At 37.6% G+C, this 23,145-nt stretch overlaps 1 protein-coding gene across 1 annotated transcript in view; it reads right to left on the bottom strand.

Moving 5' to 3' along the window:
* Window positions 1-23,145, bottom strand: part of NUDT14 (nudix hydrolase 14) — a 63,448-nt gene that overhangs the window by 4,360 nt on the left and 35,943 nt on the right. The window contains exons 3-4 of the mRNA XM_087747023.1: window positions 14,937-15,001; window positions 9,860-10,097 (exon numbers count right to left, since the gene is read on the bottom strand). Coding sequence (XP_087603149.1) covers window positions 9,860-10,097; window positions 14,937-15,001 — 303 coding nt within the window. The remainder of the gene's footprint in view (window positions 1-9,859; window positions 10,098-14,936; window positions 15,002-23,145) is intronic.

Raw genomic sequence — 23,145 nt, forward strand, 5'->3', positions numbered from 1 at the left:
CTAGAGATCCAGATCTGTTTTTCTATGTATATAGTGATTACTCGTTCTTCAATTGTTTCTCCAAGAATTGCATTTTCAGTAATTAAATAAACATAGGAAGCCTGGGGTTCAGAGATTGCTTTTTGGTAATTGATGATAAGAATAAAAAAACATGTTCATTTATACTGTAAAATTTGCAAGACTAAGAATGCAGCTTGCTAGTCTCCACAGGTACTATGAAAAAACACAGGACTATGCATAATATATTTAATGTTCTGTTATTTCTGATGAGTGTTACATCTGAGCTTCACCTGGGGTGCCCCACCTGGAGAATGCAAATGCTCTTAAATTGAGTATACCCATGTCCACCTGATATTATGTAAAGGTTATATACAAAACCATGGAGACTTTATTTAAGAAGCCCTCTATAAGAATGTTCTGGCTTGGTTATTTACAGCATAATTTCCTTCTGTACCACATATGACCATTTACTTATGAAATAGCTGCAGCTGTGGAAATCACAGGAATTCACTTTCGACACATCTTCTCCTTAAAATAAAGGAAAACTGCTTCTGAGGTGCTACACCATAAAATAGTTTCTTGCCACTGTAGCTCAAATAGCATGGAGTGATTTCAATATGCCATTATTTCGTTGTATTTACTCATATGATACTTCCATTAAATCAGTGTTTCTTATGAACTAAATACATCAAGAGTTGCTACTACACTGACTATACTTTAAAAGAGGAAAGCACTGGACATTAATGTCTTTCCTCTGTTATATGCCCAAAGTTATGGCATTTCTTCCCGTATACTGGCCTATCGTTTGCCACAGAAACCAATGAAAACTTTGCAACAATATATATTCAAGGGAGGACATACCCCATGTTAATTCTTTCTTATTTGATTACCTAACTTATCTTGCTCTGGTGCAACTTTGCCACGAGTTATTCATTAAAAACTATTAAAAACTTCCAAATGAGTGATAAATAAAATCAAAGAGTGCTGGCATTAATACTCATGTTATTCTATTCTATTCTATTCTTCCCCCGTAAAACCAGCAAATTTAATGTTTATAAGACCAGTTAGAATCCCCTCTCTATTTAGATGGGTGACTTCAGAGACTCTTGCATGACATTATTTATGTAAATATTCAGGGCTTTTATTGTCTAGCTACATGTCTATTTCAATGGTTTCAGAAAGATACAGGAATATACTTTAATTCATAAAAAAAGCATGTTTCTTACCTTTTTTTATTTGATATCTCTTTCTCTAAATGCTCTGGCTTACTCTGCCAGTTGATCATTTTTGCATGGATCCATGTGGAATGCCATTTACTGAATTAAATATTCTCCAGTATTGCCTACTGCTGTCTTTCACAACATTTCCAGACTCTTAGACAGTAATGTAACCTGCCTGTCCTTAGAAAATTGTCCAAAAATCAACGCTATTGACATTTAATTTGTCTTAGTACCTTTGGTTTTTATAGAAATCAAAAGTTAGCAGGTTTGTTACTTTGAAGCCTTTCTAAGCCTCCATCTGGTTGAAGTAATAAAGTGTTTTAACACATACCCTTGGAAAGTGTGTATACATTTCAGTGATTTTGGGCACTTGGGGCTGGAGGAGGAAGAGAGGAGAGAGGGAGAAGGTGGGTCTAGCTGGTAAAGAGGCAACACACTCCTATTATGTTTTCAGTATGCTTTCAGGTTTATCTGTCACTAGGAGCTTCCTATGCTTTTGCACACTTACTTCCACTTTCTCAGTACGATGTTTAAGGAATTTTGATGTACCTTTATTCATGGTTATATTCCTTTTTCTGCTACTGTCTTCCTCTATCCCAAGTCTGTGACATATGCTTTTCCTTGCCCTAGTATTTCACATTACAAATAAAATGCTTTTGCCATGGTCTGAAATGAGTCACCTATTAACAGATTACAGCTATATTCATTAGCTTTGCATCTGTGGAAATCACAGGGGTCAGCACACCCGAACTGCAAGTGATGAGTTTCACCCTGGGAAAACCACCCTCCTGATAAAGGTGTCTCCCCTTCCCAGTAGACGAAAGGCTTGGTTTGGGGGAAGGGCAGGCGGGGTCTGAACTCACAGCACTGGCCCAGGGTGAGTCTTCAGTTTCATTCCACAGATTTAGCACTGTGTTGCCCAGACCAGGCATGTCATGGCTCATACTGACCCAGACCTACTAAGCCTGGCTTGACCTAGCTGATTGCTCCAGATGTATTTTGATGTGTCTGTACTGTGCTTGACTCTTATTTACCACTGTGGGACAAATGCAAATGATCTATACAAAACACAGCTCTGTTTTCCTCATTCTTTATCACGAAGATCAGTTTCCTATGAGAAGTTTATAGTTGTTTCAATTAGCAGCTACATGGCTGAGACATACTCTTTGTCAAACCATTAGGGCTTAAGCTCACAAACCCTGTAACTTCAACAGAGAGAGATTTTTAAAACCAAAAGTCTACTAGCACCAAACTTTTAGTGTTGCTTCAGAGACAATTAGAAACCTCCATTACCTTTGACAACAGCAAGTCTAAGATTGTAAGCATGTCAAAGTAAGGATACCAAAGTGGTGTGGTTTTCATCACACCAGTAACTTAAATGTAAGTTTAACACATCAAAACAAGCGTGTATGCTGCATTCCCATACTTCATTTTAAATAAAACACTCAAACACTGTGATTAAATCATGCTATGGCTTTCAAAGCTGTGAGCAACACACTTACAGGCACCAGCACAGCGGAGAAGCAGTTTCTGCAGAATGACCGCAGAGTGCTTCTCCTCACCTCCTGCCCGGGGTGGGACTGGCTGGCAGAAGGAGGCTGCAACTAGAGTATTTTCTCTCTGCTTCCTTCTTAGACCAGGGAAAACACAAGAGACAGATTGTCACTCCAATCTGTTTTTGAAACACGGCAATAGCAGCTCTCACAAAGTCTTTGTTTAGCTCTTCCCTTTTATTAAATGCATGAGGAAATATGTAGCACATGAAATAGAGCTCAGAAGATGGGACTTTTCACTTCTCGGATCTAAGTTCATAAGCATAAAGATACATTACATACATATTTTTTATCACAAGCAGGTAACAGTATCTTATTGCTTTAAAAAAAAAGTTTAGTAGTGCCTAAAGCCACAAGTGAGATTGAGTCCACCTTGTACGCTTGCCGATGCTCAATAACAGCGAGTTTCTTCTGCAAACTGAGTGTGTGTGCGCACACGTGTGTGCACGTGCACATCTGTAAGCAGGGCCGAAATTCAAAGCATGTACTCAAGATTAGCTTTGCCTTCTTCTCATGTCTGGGTGCTCATCTGTACCAAACAATTATTACATTCATAATTATTACATTCATAAATATTACATTTTTTATTTGAAGGAACAAACAAGGACAAGAAAATAAACAATATCTTACACTCCTCTGCTGCAACGTGGGGAACAAATAAATTGACTTATCGTTGTGAAGACTTATTAGTTTAACTCAGCTTTCTGACAGACAGCAATTAGAAGCTAAATTTCTCATAATTTCTTAATATTTAATAAATATAAAATCTATAAACAATACCTGTTCCTATCAACACAGAAATACATTTTTTGGTTTTAATCTGACACAGTTAATGTGAAAATTCCTAAATGCAAGATATCCTTTTATAAGACGTAAACCATTTGGATGCAGAATTTGGGTAGTGAATACGTAATTCATGTTTACAAACAAACGCGACACAAATCTCTGTTATTTATGCTGAAATCAAGATCTATTTAGGCATGCAACATGTAAACTGATGAACAGTGACACGCAGCTCCTATTGTCACTTCTTAGGACCTTTGTACAGTTCTGACATTATAAGCAGCAGGTGCAGGAGAAAAGCAGAGAAGTAATTAACATAAAATTATATTACATTATGCCATCACCCAACAGGTGTACTAGCAGGTGATCTTTCTAATTATAATGCACTCCAACATTTTCAAGGCTATTATTCTTTCTACATAATAACCTGTGAATACAAACCATTTTTACCTCATTGCACAGGGACTAATAGTCATAGCACAGTAATTGGAACATCCAATATTAATTCTCTGAATGCTCGTCTTTGTTGTATACTTTTGGAAAAAAATCAAATGTAGGAAGATTAAAGTAAGTACCTATATTAATATAGTTAGGCCCTTAAACTAATCCATCTGATTTTTTTTTGCAGCGGGGCTGAGAACCTGCAGCTCCTATTGTATCCAATTCATAGCCAAGAGCTTATTACAACCTCTGGGAGAAAATAAAGATGGAGTGAAGGGAAAAGGAAGAGCTTCTGGTTCAACTTTATCCTGATGCGCTGAGGTGTTATTTAAGTCCAAATAATTTTATAAATATTCTTCAAGAAGACCAAACATTTCAAGAACTAAAAGAAAATATTGTAAGTTGCAATGACAATACTAACATCATCAACAACAACAACATATTTCCCTGCTCCAGTCCTGTAAGGAAATAAGTCTCAAGGAAGATAGCTGGAAGTACTTCAACCTAAGAAACTAACTCACAGCTCAATTTCACATGGGATTCAAACTGAAAACTGCTGGGATACCATGACAGATAGAAAATTTATTATATCTGATACATGAGTAAGTCCAAAGTCATTTACTTACAAAATATTGCATTTAGGAAAAAACCAAAAATGGAGGGAAGCTCACAGATTTCTTTTAGAGCTTTTAAAAATGACCAATTTAACTGGCAACCATTTTCATGAAGTATTAACTTCATTTTATTGAGCTAAATGGCTCCTTTACATGCATCGCATCTACCATCTATGCTATTTTTGACTGAGGCCATACATATAGTTGACAAGAATTCAACACACCAGTAGCTGTCAAAACTTTCAGGAAGCCTCCAAAAGTGGATTAGCTGCTGCCAGAACAGAAAAGAAACTTTTTGTAATACCAAAATGAGGTTACTTATTGTGTGCCAAGCACAACAGTAGCAATGTGTGTAGCCATGATGAGAACAGGTTGCAAACAATACAGACTTTTTTCTGAATGCTTCCTCCCTCCATCTACACAGCAAAATGAACCACTTGCATTTAAATTCACCTTCTGGCTGGCATTTTTCTATAATAGGAACAGGTATTTCTGATTCTTCAAAGTGTGATTCCTCTGACGTCCTCCAGTCAAGTCCCTGTTAATATGTTTGTCTGTCTTGTTATCTGCCCCCAATCCAGTCTCCTTCCTTGATGCACGCCATACTGTCCTCCTGTGGCTGGAACAACTTGTTCCTAAGACTCTTGCTCAACTAGTGTAAATTCCCCAACTCCTGGCTTCTTTAATGATTTCTCATTGACTCCACAGCTACTTTGTGGATCATTCACAGCAATTAAGTCTGAGATCTGCATAATTCAGTGCCTGGCTTCTATCTGATGAGTATCATGTCACAGGAGCTTTGGCCGAGCTTAAGAATGGGTTCCAACAGCTTATTTTTATGTGCTTTTGAAATATCTCTATTAGTATTGTAGTTAACCTTTTCTCGTTAGCTGAGAAACATTAAAAAAAAAAATCCCCCAAAACCACTGGTGCAGGCCCTGACAATAAATGAGAAAAAAAATGCTATCTTCAGATTACCTCCAATCATTACTGCACCCACGGCCTGAGAACAGAGCAAAGTTCTGCTTGAACACAGTCTAAGTACTTTCCTCATTTCGTTAAAGAGAATTCTCCACCACCATGAATGTACTTTCCCCAAGCCCATTTAGTTCTCAGCCCATGTTTTCTCTCTGCATTAGTCCTTCATCTCTTCTTCCTCTTTTTCTGCTCAAGGATTTTCTATTCCATTTTTCCCCCTAGTCTATGTTCTCCCAATGCATTGTCTATGCCCTCCTCTTCTTAATCCATTAGCCACAAAACTGTACTGACCTCCCTAGACAAAACCATTTCTCCCTTTGCATTTGGTGTGTCTTCTGCTTTCCATGTCCTTCTGTCAGGTCTAGCTCAAGTCCTGCTTTTATTCCAGTCAGGTAATTTCCTTCTCATGACCATGATTCCAGAAATGGGTGTCATTAGGAATACAAGACCACTCCTCGCTTTCAGACCAAAGGGCATGAGAACACAGAAATTCTTGTTTGTACAAAAGCCTTTTCACCGTGCACACAACTCTGAGTTTTTATCTACAAAAACCTAACAGACTTAACTCAGTAATTATTAATTATAGTTATCTAAATATTTGAATGCGGTTTTATTTGCATCAAGAAAGGAACAACAACTAACAGATTTGTCAGGAATATATCAAGTGCAGTCAAACAAATATCAGCTCTAATAGGATAACAGGTCTTGTGGATAGGAGCAGCAACAGAAACAATATAACTTCAGTTTATCAGGGCTTTGAACGCTATCTAATGTGACAGCTTCATTAAGAAGTTAGGAGACCATGATATACTTAGAGATTCAAGAAACTGTGAAATAGGTGCAAAACTATTATGAAAATGGTACTCATGGACATCACTGTCAAATTGGAAATACAAACTAGGATTTCAAAATACAAAATATTTCAAAATACAAAAATAGGATTCCACTGGGGACTATCCTCCATTCAATATAATTCAGATATTTTTTTTAGGACTTGTATGTTGAAATACAGACTGCAGGTAGCAAAGCTGAGATAGATTATTTATAAGAAGCTAGAGATGAATATTAGAATTCAAAATCACCCCAAAAACTTGGAGAAATGGTCTGAAAAAATAGGATGCAATTCAGTAAAGGCAAGTTCAAGGCTCTATGTTTAGGCAGCAATAACGAGCAGCACAGAGAGGAGGTGAATGACAGGGCAGTACTGCTGCAGAAAATAGTTTTGAGATAGGGGAGGCATTGTGGACCACAACTCGACAACATAATGCCACTGCAAAAAAAGGCAAACATCATACTACAGCATATAAACAAAATAACCTGTGAGACTAGGGAAATTATGCTTCCACTCTGTCTGACACTGGTAAAACCCCCACTGAAATACTGTGCTCCACTTTGGGCACTATGTTTTTAAGAAATATGCAGGCCAGATGGAGAGAAGGCAGAGGACAGCAGAAGGAATGATCAGACATCTAGAAAAAATGTTCTAAAGAGAAAGCTTAAATCAACTAAGATACTTTTGCATAGACAAAAGTAAAATAAAGGGGAGACGTTCAAACAAATACATGGAAGGTGCAGAAGTACTTCACGTCCACTGGGAACAGGGTAGTAAGTCACAGGGCTTGAAGTGAAGAAAGGGAAGTTCAGGCAAGACACGAGTCAAAACTTGCTCATGGTACAGCTAGTTAGACAGAATGCTTGGAGAGGCTATGAAATGATCAGATTTTAGAGAAAACACAAATGGACATTTGTCAGAAGTGATTTAAATCCAGCTAAGCCTGATCTTTGGAAGAGGAGCAGTCTAGGTGAGATCCTCCCAAAATTCCTTCCAATTCTGTTTTCTAAGGCTTCTCTCTGATCTGATGCACTGGAACAATATAGAGCAACTATTACTTGGATCACTGACATGACCGATAAGAATAGAAGTGCATGATGTATTGTAATTATTAATGGGATGCATATGCATTAATGTAACGCTTTATGTGTTGGAGCTGTAGCGTGTCCAGAGGAGGGCAACGAAGTTGGTGAAGGGTCTAGGAGCACAAGTCTTATGAGGAGCGGCTGAGGGAACTGGGGTTGTTTAGTCTGGAGAAGAGGAGGCTGAGGGGAGACCTTATTGCTCTCTACAACTACCTGAAAGGAGGCTGTAGTGACGTGGGGGTTGGTCTCTTCTCCCTAGCAACGAGTGACAGGACGAGAGGAAACAGCCTTAAGCTGCGCCAAGGGAGGTTTTGGTTAGATATTAGGAAAAACTTCTTCACCGAAAGGGTGGTCAAGCACTGGAACAGGCTGCCCAGGGAAGTGGTTGAGTCTCCATCCCTGGAGGAGGGTATTTAAGAACAGATAGGTGTGGTGCTCGAGGACATGGTATAGATGGACTTGGCAGTGATAGGTTAACGGTTGGACTCGATGATCTTAAGGGTCTTTTCCAACCTTGATGATTCTATGATTCTATGTCCATGCTCTGTATTGACAGTCACAGCATGAAACAGCATAAACCATTTAGAAAAACCTGTTACACTATGAAAAAGTCCTGAAATTCTTATATGTAATGTAGCCTTTATGGAAAAAAACATCCTTAGCAGACCATAGAGGAACCCATTACTTCCTGTCTTTGCATCAAATCCTCAAGGATCAGACAGATATGCCAGTCTTTGGTTGAAGGAAGAAGAATAGGACACTCCTAATAGGAAGACCGTAACATTTAGAATAGAATTCTAATACAGAGCACAGGAAGTCCAACAAAAGAAACTGTAAAATATCATCTTTAAGGCTTCAACCTTTCATATAAATCTAAAAAAATAAATACTATACAGGTCCTGACTTCAGCACAGATCTCCATGGGCAAAAAGCTGTGCCCACATAGACAAAGCAGGACTGGAGGATTAACATGCTAAGTGTCTTTTGCATAGGTCTCAACAGAGAAAACTCCAATTGTATACTCTCTTTGCAAGTCAGTGCAACTAAAAAAAAAAAAGGCAACTGAAAGAACAACCACCTGTAAGATACAAAGATATTTATCAATCAAAAAACATAGGGTGTTTTAGCCAGATGTAAATCTTTAATGTTGAGCCAAACTTCTACACTGAAGCTACAAACTTCTACAGCTACAGAAATTATATTCTACTTTTCCTACTTTGTGTTTGTATACACATGCATACATACACATATGTATATATCCTGCATGCTATGGCCTGTCAGTGTCACCCAACCTATGAAATTCTATAGACAGCTTTTGCTCATAAATCTAGCAGGCACTTTTTCTTTCAGTAGAACAAAACCTTAATCTAGTTTCAAGGATTGTAAAAGACAGCTCCTGTGATTCACCCCCTCCCCTCAACAGAAGCACTGCTTGTTAATCCAGCAGGAAATAACATTTGCCAGGATTGACAGCTGTGGATTTGTATTCAATTCTCAAATTAAAAACCAATGACAGGGCCGAGTTCAATGGAGACGTCAAGCAAAATAAAGTAAAAAACCTGCTGCTTTCTCTGTAAAATACAAACACACATACATTTTGGATAACAATACTAAAAGCTGGGAAGGAGATATAATGGGATTAAAGCTGTGTGCAAAGTTTCTCCTGAGGTATTTTGTTGTTGGTTTTTTTCCCCCTCCAACAACTCACATTTTGTATTTTTCCTCTCACATATTAAGTTTTCCTCTTACTCCTAATAGATGTTTTAAAACATGTTACAATCTACTTCAATAACTATTTAAAACCCTGCAAAAAACAAAATGTAAAAATTTTCACAGTCAAATCAGCAAAATCTTCATATATAACATTAATTATTGTCCAATTCAAAGAAGGCTTAATAGCCGAAATATTATGAAGCGATCCAATGGTACAAGTTCTCATGTTTCTGCAAAATTGTGTTAATGGTAAATCAGAGTCCATCTTGGGCAGCTTCTATTGTTATCAGAATAATAAGAATCAGAGTTGGAAAATGCCTGACACAGTAAAGACTGGCTGATTCCTAGCGCTGTAACAAACCGCTCTGAAGAGCTCCATGCAACTTTTCCCAGTTCTAATAGCCTTTGGAATAAATCACAATAGTATCATTATTACTGGGAATTCAATCCCATTATGAGTTTATAATTCCTTAAGTCTCTTTAAATACTCCTCTCGCTTGCTGAAAATTACACCTTTCATATACTTTCAGATGTCCATGTTCCTCCAACACACTGCTTAAATGAGGGAACAGGGAACATTAATTTACATTCAAGACACTTCAGCAATCTGTGAAACAACAAAATGCAAACTACTATTTACCTGTAAGAAGTGATCCTCCTTAGGTCTGTAACGGAAACACGATAGCCACACTCTTCTAAGACTTCCTCACATGCAATTTCTTCTAAAGAAAGGTCTGGTTTGTCTACAATGCCAGCACAGAGTTCATAGGTCACTCCTACCACAGCAGGTAAGGGATTCTCTAGACGAGAGAAGTTCTCCTTGTCCTGATGCTGAAAGACTTGAGGATGATGTCTTTCTACTTCACACATGTAAACAGCTTAAAAAAAAAAAAACACAAAAGAAAAAGAAACAAGTGTGTGTGGGATGTTAGTTTGTTCATATTAAATAGAAAAAAAAGATGGTACACAAATTTTGCCTGGAAATTTATAACCATCAGAGTACTTGAGAGTAACAAGGAATTCAGTTGTGTTATCTGTTAAAATCATGACATACTGAAATTGGAATTTTAGAGAACAAAGGTTTCTGTAAAATTATTCTTTAAACTCTATTTGTGCTTACATCATTTGGAATGAATTCATGCACACCTTAAAATAAATACGAATAAAAAAAGGAAGCTAGTTCATCCAAGAAGTCTAAGTCCCAGAAGCTCCACACAGCTTCCATTTGTTGGGCAATGCGGATATCAGGATTTAATTTAAACTATGCAGTTATCTTCAAGGAAAGTTGGGTTGCACATTAAGTACCATGTGCACAATGATGAGTCTTTCAGCCTGTCAACTCAGCTGTTATTTAGAAAGGGTATGAAAAGCATGTATGTTTGTTTGAAAAAAAAAAAAAAAAACAAAACCCAACCCTCTTTTGAACATATAGTTCCTTGCACAGATTCCAGTGTGGAATCTGAAAAAGACTTCTTGAATTAATCTAGAAACAGCTGCCACTGTAATGCACTGCTAAAGAAAGTGCAAATGCCAGATTTTAGTCCTTATGTAAGCAAAACCTCTCACTGATGTCAACAGAAATTTTGCCTGAGTGAGAACTGCAGGACTGGATGTTAACACACAAGGAATCACTACCAACAATTCCAATCATTGTAACTTTAGCTTACAGGTGTAATCCTTTTCTTCTTTGAAATTTCCTCATGTCTATACCTTTGCTTTTCATGAAAGGTTACCATGAGGGTGTTATAAAACACCCTGAATAAGACTATTTTGAAATTTGGCATTATTTTTATTCCATTAAAATATTTTACATGCATATTTCATATACATGTAATATGGTTTTCAAATGAGCTTATCTTTTATTTCCCATTCTAAATGTTACAGAACTGGTATATAAAAGAGCTCAAGTTTAATAGACAACTCTTTGCTCTTCACGTTATGGAATTTAGCTCATTATTTCTTAAAACTGTGATATACAACAAGGTCCCTAAAGAAATGTTGTCACATAAAAGTAAAGCACCACAGTGACTTCTTAAGCACTTGGTCTCTGGGGCAGAGTCTATACCCCAAAAGTTTGTGCCTAGGCTCTTTCTAGAATGCTTCTTGCCTCAGAATTGTAGTACAGCAAGATCAGCACCTGAACGGGAGATGTCTAGATCAGTCTAAAAAGAAAGACAAAGTGCAGAAGTTTGCCCAAAAATTAATCTTTCTCCAGAATTTAAAACCTTCAAAGCTGTTTGCAGTACGTACATCTAGGCCTTTGAGATTCAAATATATAAGGAAATGAGCTTCCATTTCTCAGTTGAAAAACATGACTAGAGCTCAGTTTTCTTTTTAAAATGGAGCAAGAAGGTGGCAAAAAAAAATATTCCATGCAGAGTCTGAAGGACAGATCCTTGAAGGGTATCTATTGTCATTATTCCAAAAACTTGTAAAAGCTATGACAATTATCATAAATGACAACTACCTTCAGGATCTCTCTGAGATGAGCCAAATACTCCTAAGACTATATTGCTTTTTCAGTATTGACTTATCTGTATCAGTAAATACAAAAAGGAACAATGAATACATCCCAATAAAGGACTTGGGCAGCAAACCAGGATGCAGGTAAGAGTGTGGGTACAGAAATACGAAACTGTGACTAAAGTAACTCTCTGTTACAAGTCTCCGCAATCCCTGAAACCCATCCTGTCATTCCGGCAGGCACCTGCCGTTCTCCTTCTCCCTCAGCACAACTGGGCTCCACGTAGATCAAAACCTACATTCCCAAAAGGATTCCATCCAGCAGTCCTCCTCAGAGCAAAGCCAACACTCAGAGCACACTAACAGCTTTTCTCTGCAGATAAGAAAGAAAAGAAGCGGTACCAGCAACTTCTGTAAGAGTCCAAAAACTAGATCATTCACTGAGGAATCACAGTATGAATTCATTATCAGCAGGCTCAGAAAGGTTCAAACTCAATCTATCTCTCAGATAAGCAAAGCCCAGCAAACCAACCTGCCTGCTAGTATCAGGGAACAGAGGTGTCCCCCATACCTCTCCTGAAGGTGCAAAACTGACTGCACAAGTGATGCACCAGGGGAGATGAAGTACCAGATGGAAAAGCAGTCTGTGGCCTGTTTGCTAGGGCACACTCTTGGGAGGGAACGTGTGGCTCTCCTCTTCCTCATCACAGGTTGTCAGCTCATTGCAAATGCACAAAGAGTTTGGAGAGCAGAAACTGGAAGCAAGAACTCAGCTCCCAGCACAGTCACCCACCCACTAGTCCCGTGTCTGACTGCTCCCTTGTCTTCTGATGGCTTATGCTACTTCATCATCACCGGGCAGCCTCCTCCATCATCAGATGGACACATGCAATGAGCAGCAGCACAGTGAGGACTCAACCAACCACCTAGTGCTCATTAAACATCTTGACTAATTACCCCAGAGTCACTCAGTGGTAAGTCGTCTCAGAGTGGAAACTCCAGTAGAATTGGTGTACTTGCCTTCCTTTCTGCAAAGCTGGGACAAAGGATAGATGGCTTAACCAAACTCATCAAATAAGATCGTAACTGTTATTCGAAGCAGCCCTGTTAGATGGCTAATACACAGGGACGTGTTTGATATCTCTAAAGAGAAGGAAACAACAGTACGGACTGAGGGGTTAGTGGGGTTTAGCTGCCTGGGGAACGTGCTAGCTTTTCTTTAAACTTCTGATTTCTCTTTGATTGCACTGGTACTTTGTACCTCCTGAAACAACATGGCTTATGATTCAGATCTTTGATACTGTTTCTTTTAAGTCAATGCAAAAATAAACACCACAGTCCATTGAAAGGTCATTATACTTAGAGTGAAAAGAAGAGGGCACATGTTCATAGGTACTAACCCTAGCCTTTCCCAGGAACATATTATTTTATTATATTTGAAAACGTGTGGTCAATTGACTACCAAAATGAGCATTGCCCAAGACCTTGGCCAACCAGTCATAGGTGAGGAACTAATATGGAAACTACTGAGATATAGGTGTAACTTTCTTCCTCTCTGCTCGTTACAAATGATTCATTCAGGACGATCTAAGTCCACAGTACACTGAAAAATACGGTCCTGTCTGCCTCACCTCATTTGTGTGCTCCTGCCACCCCTCAAGCCCACATGAAGTCTTCCAGGCCAGTCAGATAAGCTGTCTAATCCTCAAAATTATCTGTTTGCAGCCATATAAGACCTCTGCTGTGGCTGCATAAGGGCTAGTGCTGCCAAAGGGAATGTGGTAGGAACGTACACACGGGGAGGGATGACTGCCTTTATAAGCAGCGCAGACTTCAATGGGAAAACCTGATTATGACACCGTACTCTAAGGAAAGGCAAGTGCATGTGTCCTCCAGCACGCGTGCAGGGGATGTGCCTGATGAGTGAGCGGCAGCTGTTTGCTCACAAGTAAGGAGCTGTCGCCTTCCTGGTGGGACCCTGACAGGAGCTAGCAATGAGAAAAGTCTCAGCCTTAATTTTTGTTTGTGGAACAGGCACCAAGGCAGACAATAACCATGGAACAGAAATATAATTATAGTGATGTGAGTAATGTCAAGGCATGGTTGCGATCACTGAACTGCTATGGAGTGTCTGACTGACCACTGTCCCTAAGGGCAGGTTTCTGAGCAGCTCCAACCTCTGGAACAGGTTAACTCCAAGAACAGTCCAGTCTTTTGAGGCAGATTTGACACTTCCATAGGGATGATGTAATGAACATGTCGCTCTTCAGTACATATATACATATGTATATATATATATACACACATATATACATATACATATGAAGGCTTCTGCCTAAGATTGCCTCAAAGAGAGCAATAGCCATCTGAGCCATTTTATTCGGATGGCAAATAAGAGACATCATTGGATTATTGATAAACAAATAAACAAACACTTTCTCTTTATATAGTCAATATAGTGCTTCACGAGAAGTAAGCACTGTCAGTATAACAGTACTGCACAACACTGAAGAGCCTGTCAATCACTGTCAGTAAGAAAGGACAGCATGACACCACCCCTGAAAGTTTCCTATAAAGTCTACCAGGAACAGTCTTGAAATGGTCTCCTAGCAACAGTGAAGTATCTTGCGATTTTTTTTTAATTAACACGCAGAGAATATGCATTTAATTTTTAACTTCCAAAAAGTAAATATTGCTTTCAATTGAAATAAATGATACAAAAACTCAAGAAAAAAACCCGCATATTAACCTAAATTCATAATAACTGGTAAAAAGAAGCTGTCCACATATTGATGAAAAAGCATACAGTCCTAAATTTCCCTCATTTTAAATTCCCAAGTATAGAACACACAATAACACATCCAAAAAAAAGGAATATTTAAGAAAAAAAAAAAAAAGGAATATTGTGCTTCTGCACAGAAGCTGCCTACTAAATACTAGATAGGTCAAGAAGGAACTTCAAATAAAAGCAATCTATTGCACAATAATTGTAGAGCTGTTTGCAATTTCACCCGAAAGAGGACAATGACTAGCCCAAAAGCAGAATGCAAGGCTACCCTGATCATTCATTTCATCTATAATGGAAATTTCCCTGGTTAGAAATTCTGACCAACTGAAAAGGGTGGGCTATCATACAAAGAAACAGAATATAGAACAAAGATTTTATCACCACAGATGCACCAACTTTTAACTGCTAAACCCTTAAAAGCTTGCTTCACTAGAGAGCAAAAGTAAATCTAAAAAAAGAGGATTACCTGGGCGGAACTGCTTCACCACAACAAAGCACTGCCGAGAAGTATTAAAGATCAGGATTGACACACTGAGGAGGAAGATAAAAAACAAAAGATCAATGCTTTATGAAGGATTAATGCAGAACTATTAAACTTACATCTTGTGAATTTAATTTTAACTACATAGAAGATTTATTACTAAAGCCACAATGCAACAAGATCCTTGTCCAAAATCCATCAAGAGGGACAGATAATGGGTCGTGTTCCCAAAACCCATGACAATTTACCCAAAATTAAGTCACTTTTGCTCCTGCCATGCAAAATATGCCACCAATCAATTCCTTCTCCCCAACAGCAAAAAAAATATCCAACTCTGGGAACATTGCTACTAGATAGTAATAAAAAAAAAAATCCTTAAAAATAAAAAAAATTTCGTCCCTTATATCAGTCCCAGATTAGGGTAGTCTAACTCTTAGGCACAGTCTAGTCTCATTCAGAGCCAGAGACTTCTCTATAAGAACAGAGCATCTCCTATCTGTGGCTGCTTGCTGAGCTTGGGCCTTAAAACAGACACCATCCAAGTCCAATTTTGCACAAATTTAAACCAGAAGCAGCTTTAACTGTTACCACACTCAGTGGTTTAAAAGTAACATTTTAATCTTTCCCCTGTCCTCTTTAGTTGTTTGAAATACATGTCATAGGGAAACCTGGCAGGCTGAGTATTTGGAGATGCTCTAAAAGTGTGGAGTACTGATGTCCCCTGGTCTCTTTCTCAGTTAAATTACTCTCAGATTTTATTAGTTAAATAAAATGCAGACAAAAGTCTCTCTCCTTAGTTGGTAGCCCATTAAAACCAGCAAAAACAAGTGTATATTTTGCTCATTACCATGGTAGCATTCTCTCATTTGTTATGCCTCACTGTATGCAATTGGAAAGTTAATTCATTATTCTATGAATTCTACAATAGATTAGGCTAACAATGGCATATTTGCAGAGTTGAGTCAAACTTTCAACTTTCCTTGTAAAAGAGCTGTATATTTATTTTCACCATTTGATTTAATAATGAAGTCTCAGGCTGCCAGAGAAAGTGCTATTTGATGATTATTAAAAATAATGTTAATGTTTATTATAACAATATATTAAAACCAAAACAGAAGGGAGAAGTCCAGATGTTAACGTTTATATTCATGGCTGCTATTCTCAAAGACCTGTAGTGCATATTGATGGCTTCCTGCCCCAGGAGATGTCATTTGCAGGCAATTTTAAAGGAAAGGGGTTTCGCCTTCGGAGAGGCTGGAGGAGAACATTCACTCTGTTTACTGGCACGAGGGTTCTTTCTGACCTAACACCAGAATAACTGGGAGTTACGGTGTAGGTTGCTAGAAGAGATGAAGTTAAACTACAGCCTACAATGTTTTTAAGTTTACTTAAGTATTATTCTTTGATCTTTTTTTTTTTTTCCCTTTGCATGATTGTTCCTCTCCCCAAAGCAGTACGGTCTGAGAGTAGACATTGCACTAAATAAAAGGGGAAAAGGAATTACTGCTACTGAACCTTTGTTTTTTGTCCATGGGTCTAAGGATATGCACTGCCTGAAAATGGAGACAGCAGCAGTTTAAACCTGAGGATAAAGAGAATAGATTTCCTGAAGCATATGGTTGCCCTTTACCTTTCTTTACATCCACCACCCCAGGCCCAATCTTTTACTTGGCTTGCCTTCTTCAGCACATCTCATTAAATAACTCATACCAACTCATTAAAAATGGCTCAGCTATTAGACATTATTTTTTCCTAAGAGTCAATCACTTGAGATTTTTATGGAACAGATGGGAAAATTAAAAACAATCTGTCAGAATTAAGGAACAAGATCAAATTAAGCTGGAAAGGAGTAGCAGCAAGTTATTACAATTGTCTGCTTCTCACACCATCTTGAGATGAGAGGGTACAGAAATGGCACAAATCTGTAGAACTTTCTATTTAATTACTTCTAATTTTCTGAGAGACTGACAAACAATTTTGAACATAAATTTACATTTTTTAACAAACCACAACACACAAGTTCTAATATTTCTTGTCAGAGTTGGAGACTCATGGAGGAGAAAGTTCAGAATTCCACCTTCTTAGGAGGCGTGTGACATTACTAATGCCATTTGGTACTTTTTATTCCACAAGAAACAATATAACATGAAATATTTCCACAGGTCACTAGGTCTGTAACTTCTGAAAACCCATTTGAAGCTGCATTCAGAGCAGTTACTTGAATATTACAGAAAGTTAGGGCAAGACTGTTCAATTGATCTAAGTGGAGGATCCCCTGAGCCACTGCTTTCAATGGGTTTCCTTACTGCTGCAACAACCCAAATATGTGGGTTCACCTGTTTGGTCTGGCCTAGAAGATAAGGAAAGTATTTATCTTCTAGAGTTTTAAATCATCACACAAAGAATTAACTACAAAATTATTTCAAGATTACTATTTTTACAGATGATACGGGCTACCAAAAAGGACTACTAGAAAAGCAGAGTTGCAAATACATCTTTCAGTGGTATCATACCACAGGATATTACAAGGGTATTTGACGTTTCTAGGCAATTCCCTTTAAAGTATTACAGCCAATCCTATTTTAGAATATTATATATGCATCTACAAGCTTTAAAGTTATCAACAAAGAGTAAACATATAAAATAAAAAATTATAACATTCACAATGACTTTTCGGAACATCTCCACAAATAAAAGATACAGAAGATAAACAAAGCCCAAGCTGTACGTTATCAGAGAAAAATCACACAGGACCATTAGAAGAGAAAAAAAAAGCCCAGCCAAATTTCCTAAAAAAGCAGGAATCCTAGACAAGAATTTAATCTGAAATGGATATCAAAGATCCTAACCTAGCAACAGGCTTCATGTGCCCATGTCCCAAACAGGAGCACAAGACCACTTTTTTATTATTTTTTACGAAGGAAAAGAATACTCAGGTGTAAAAGGACCATGATGGATCCAAAACTTGCCTCCGTACCTTAAAAACAAGCTATAACAAGTTCACACAAATGAAGCACTGTCTCAGCTTAGACCTGCTAATCTTTTCATTTTGGGTGGCAGACTATTACTTTTTACCATGTTCCACACTTGTACATCTTTGCTGGCTATTCCTCCAGCAGCTGACACTCACAAGAAATTGCTGGTATAAAAGGAGAGGTCGTGAATGCAAATGAAATGCCACTGAGCCGCAGACCTGCACCCGGGACTCAACGAGCACACAGCACAACTGCTGCGTGCAGGTATCATGTTTGGTACCTGCCACTGCCCGTGGGCAGTGTAGGTAGGCAAGAGGTGGCTGAGGAGAAAACTCTTCGAAACATACTCTGTGTGTCATTCAGGAGATATAATTTGCTTCTTTAAGACATAGACCACCTCGGACCAATGAAGGATACTTGGCTCCTTCACACTGCATCTGTCCGTGGCTGCTTTAGGAACTACAATCGAACAGAAAGACAACATATTAAGAGATGACACAGGTTTGTACAGTGTCTTCCAGGGGTGGTGAAGACCACAGGGCTGCTCAGCTTTCAGCCCAGCCCCTCCTCGGCTTCCTCCTGCAGTAGCTCCTGCTCACTTTATACATACAATAAATCACTACTCCAATTGCGGGAGACTTTTTCCCAAAGAAGGCATGCATGTAAACAGGTTACTGTGAAATAGTGTAGGATACTCTTCTTTCTATAAGTATCGGAACAATTAGGGTGACCTTAAAATATTTTAAGAAAGATGTACCAAAAATGTCAGCAAGACATATCTACACAGACCAGCTAACCTGTACTTGAGCATTTATTGTACTCAAGTTTGCAGTTAAAGTGTGCCAGGTCTTGGTATCTAACACAATGTTTTCTTAAAGGGATTCCAACTATTCAGTCAAGGATCTCATGTAGCATTTAACCATTTAAACTTCAAAGAAAATCCTGACTGAAATAGTCATTAGGATTCTTTAATTGATATTTGGCTTCTCTAAAATGTCTAAGTCAATATGCAGAAATTACATACAAATGACCCATGGACATCTGCAACACAGGAGTCCAGAACCTTAATTCCTTCTCCACCTTTAAGACTCTCATTGAAAGAGAAGATAGCCACCTGAACACAACCTTTACAGTTGAAAACACCCCTTACAAGAGTTTAGAAAATGACTCTATTGTGTGCCACTGGCCTAGAAAACTATTTCCAAATTTTTTCCTTCCCCCAACATAGTACAGCTCTGTATTTATTGAACTCATGGTAACTGATCCTTTATGACACTCCAGTAGAGCAAACATTTATACAGAAATACTACTACAACTTCACAAACTCAAACCTGAGAAAGGAAGGTGGTGTTTCTAGGAGCAATGTAAAAAACGCAGTATTTGTCCACAGCAGTTACGAGGTAGGGGACAGATGAAAACTGACACCCTATTAAAATGTGCAGACACATATGGATGGACAGAAAGTTAATTCTTTTGAAATACATCCTAGCAATTAAGATCAGCAAATGAGCTTTGCCAAAGCTACAAGAACATGTACTTCTAGGGCTCCAGTACTTGAAGGAAGGCTTTGGGGGGGGAGGTTAGGGGGCTTGAGGTTTTTTTGTGGTTTTGTTTTTTTTTTTTGTCTGAGGGGTTTTTTTTTGCTTTTTATTTTTGATTTATTTTTTTTTTTTTTAGGTAGAAATGTAATTTCACCTTGTAGTCATCAGTTTAGTAGTCTTCTATCTTGATGATTTGTCAGTTGTTGACCTGGGCTACAGTTAATCCACAAGCAACTGCTAACACTTACTAATTGCTTTTCATGAGACAAACTTTTAAAATCCTTTAATAAATAAAGATTGATTCAGCCTTTCATTATTCTTAGATGTGACCTTAATGCATGCTTTACAAATGTGAATTTGCAATACTAAAAAATAATTGGAAAAAATCACAATACATTAATAGCAAAGAAAAGGACAAGATTCTCTTGTGTTTCTGTGAATGAAATAAGACTCTCAAGGCTGGAGATGAGGATTTTAAAAGATAATCTTGTACTAATACTATAGTATGCTAAGTAATTGATGAGGTAATACAGGCAAAGAAACTGACCTTTCCTTAATCGTTGTAAGAGCAATTCAGGATCATCTTGTGTCTAGCACGGCTATGTGTGTGTCACACACAAATTGTGATCAGAATTGAATAATGGAAGATAAAGCACCTAAACCAGGACTGACATTAACACTGAAAGCCAGGGCTTCCCAGCTGTTAACCTCAGCCACTTTCAGTACTTTTAAAGGCTAAAAATTATCTCAAAATTAGTTGAAAGTCTAATATTGTTTGTAAGCAGCATAAACAATAATCCCAGCTCCATAGTGGAGACTTTAGGAAGTAATGTTATTTGATTTTAAAAAAAAGCAACAAACAAACCAAACCAAAACACCAAAACCCCCACAACACTATCAGAGCCTGAGGTCATTCAGTTACCATTCTCAAAGAAGACAATGAAAAAAAGAATGGCAGATTCCAAAAAAGAAACACAAAAATGGCATGCGTGAATAAAAGGAAGTAATTGATTTAATCAGTCCCCTTGACTCTCAACAGATATTTGGTATTAAAATTCCCTTTGATACAATCAGAAGAAAATAATCAAATGCAGTGTGCAACCACAGAAGTATTTAGACATGTATTCATTTCAACTGGAGAGCATGTGAATATAAAACATACATGCAATATTTTTGCCTATACGGCTTATAAGGGAGAAAATGCCAAGACTTCTGGATCATACTAGAAGGAAAGTTAGTAGAAAATAAATAAATCATTTAGGAGTACTACCATTATTTTAGCTTTAAAGTATAAATTTGTTTTTCTTCTTGAAGTTATATGAATTTGGCTTTCTTTGTACATACAGTGTTGACAAATTGATCTTTCATATTGTTTTCCATGTCAAGACTATAATTCTATCTAGTCTTTTTAAAATATGTTTGAGAAACACCTCAGATCAGGATTAAAGCATGTTAGTGAACAAGTGTCCTTTTCTTGTTCAAATCAGAAATGACCGCGCTTTGGATTTTAAAGTGATCATCAAAAAACCCCCAAACTTGTTTGAGAGCTAACAATCAGAAGTCACTCTTTGGGAGGATTCATCCTTCAGGAGGGCCTACTTCATCTTAAGTTCTTTCAAAATTATTTTTGGTGACCATGAGAACGAATTGCATGTAGCCCCTGTGTTATGTCTGTATTCAAATTAACCATCCATTTCACAGTTGGACATGTCCCTGAAAACTTCTAATGTGGTATCTAAAGTGCCGTCTTCTTCCTTTTATCAGAGCAGCACCTAGTATTTTAAGCCAGAGAAAACAGTCCCTTCGTTTTCAGAGCAGACATGTAATAAAGCTGTACCCTTTGATTATTCTCCAGTGCAATTCCTTTAGTTTCCCAGAGCTTTAACTATAATGCAGATAGTCCTGAGATTAAATGTGTGTGCTTGCACAATCTTTACTGGTTCATTTAAGTCTTCCTTCAAAGCATTTTACAATTTTCAAAGGCCAACACCAATCCAATTGGCTGCTTAAAATGCAGCCTATTACAAAAGCAAAGCTATAAGCTCCTGACAAAAACATTCAGCCTTTCATACTAATCACAGATAAAGTGGATTTGGCAAAAGATAATTAGAGACGTCTAGAAGACTTCTGTATTCTGATGAAATCTGAATGCTTTCTCCAATACAACTTAAATATTTAATACTAAATAAAACCAGGATAAAGTGGTGAGACACATAATGCTTAAGAAAATAGTTATTACTTTGGAAAAAAATCAAAAGGAAGATTGGTTTCAGTAAACTGAGCTGCAGTAGGAAGTTGTTCATGACACCATAAAGCAGGAAGCGTATGTTTGGTTCATCATCAGACCGGTGGAGGAATGAATTAAGAAGGGCTAACAAATCCATATACACACACTTTTAAAACATAATCTCCATCTACTTGTAAAGGAGTAATTTGTACCCAACCAGAGAATATGATGCAGGACAACTTATCTGGAATAAACTATCCTCCCAGAACCCTGTTTTCATATAACAAAGAAAAAAATAGAAAGTAAATTCAACTGCAAAATAAATGAGACATCAAAGCACGTTGCTCTCAATAACATTCTTTAAGTGTCATATCTTGGCCCGTATCCCAGGATACCCTTGGAAATGACACATTGCATCTCAATGGGATTCTTTCAACAAAATATTTTAATAAATAAATTCAGGTTTTATTCTAACTTATTTGATTAAATAAAGCTCTGTGGGCATTATGTGCAACAGATGTCAGAGCCTGATGGGCTTTTGTTCCAATTCCTAATTATTTGTGAAATTGCCATTTATGAATGCTATCACATAATAAGACCAATAAATAATCCATCTAAAAGGCGTAAGTATGATTCCATTCTGAAATGGCAAAAATCAAAGTTTTAAAACAATATCAGGTTTCAAGGACGGTTCACAAAATAAAAAGCTCAAGTGTTCTGCCCTACCTAATGTAAAGGACAAAGCTGCAACCTTGTTTTTTACCTACTGAAACCCAAATATGAAGTGAATAACACAATCTTTTGCCAGGTATAAATCCATAGTCTCACCACCATTAGTGAGAAACATAGACTAAGAAAGTCGGTTGTTCACAATTTACCTAATTTCCCCATTTTGAGGATAATAGTTTCAATAGTTTCCTCTTTTCCAAGAGGTATTTTCAGATAGAGTTCTAAAAACACAGGCGCTCAGATTATAGAACACTTCCTAGCTTTCACAAGGTTATTTTTACCAATCCCACATGCAGGCCACGACCACGCTACTGTCTCTAGACCACATAAAACTTCGGCACTCTTCAGACAGAACAGGTTTAATTCAAAACCACCTGGAAGCAGTGGGAAGACTTTTCTTGATTTCAGTGACTGTAAGAGAATAAAAATACCCACTAGTTTTGCATAGTATTGTAAATACTAAAAGATGAAATTCCTAAAGTTGTAAAAACAAGATGCCTCTAACCTGGCTACCAGAAACCTGTATTTAGAAATTTATGACTAATCAGCCAAAACTCCTGTGTACCTGCTTAATTTTAAGAATTTTTATGGATTCTGTTTTTAAAATTAGGCAAACATTTAACTTCCCAATGTAGCAATGCCCTCAATAAAGATTTTATTGCCATTTTACCCTATTTCAGTGACACAGCAGAGAAGAGTTTATATGCAACATGGTGCTTTCA

The sequence above is a fragment of the Nipponia nippon genome, unplaced genomic scaffold, assembly GCF_047370975.1.
Source record: "Nipponia nippon isolate SJK-2023a ecotype South Korea unplaced genomic scaffold, ASM4737097v1 scaffold_11, whole genome shotgun sequence".
Classification (NCBI taxonomy): domain Eukaryota; kingdom Metazoa; phylum Chordata; class Aves; order Pelecaniformes; family Threskiornithidae; genus Nipponia; species Nipponia nippon.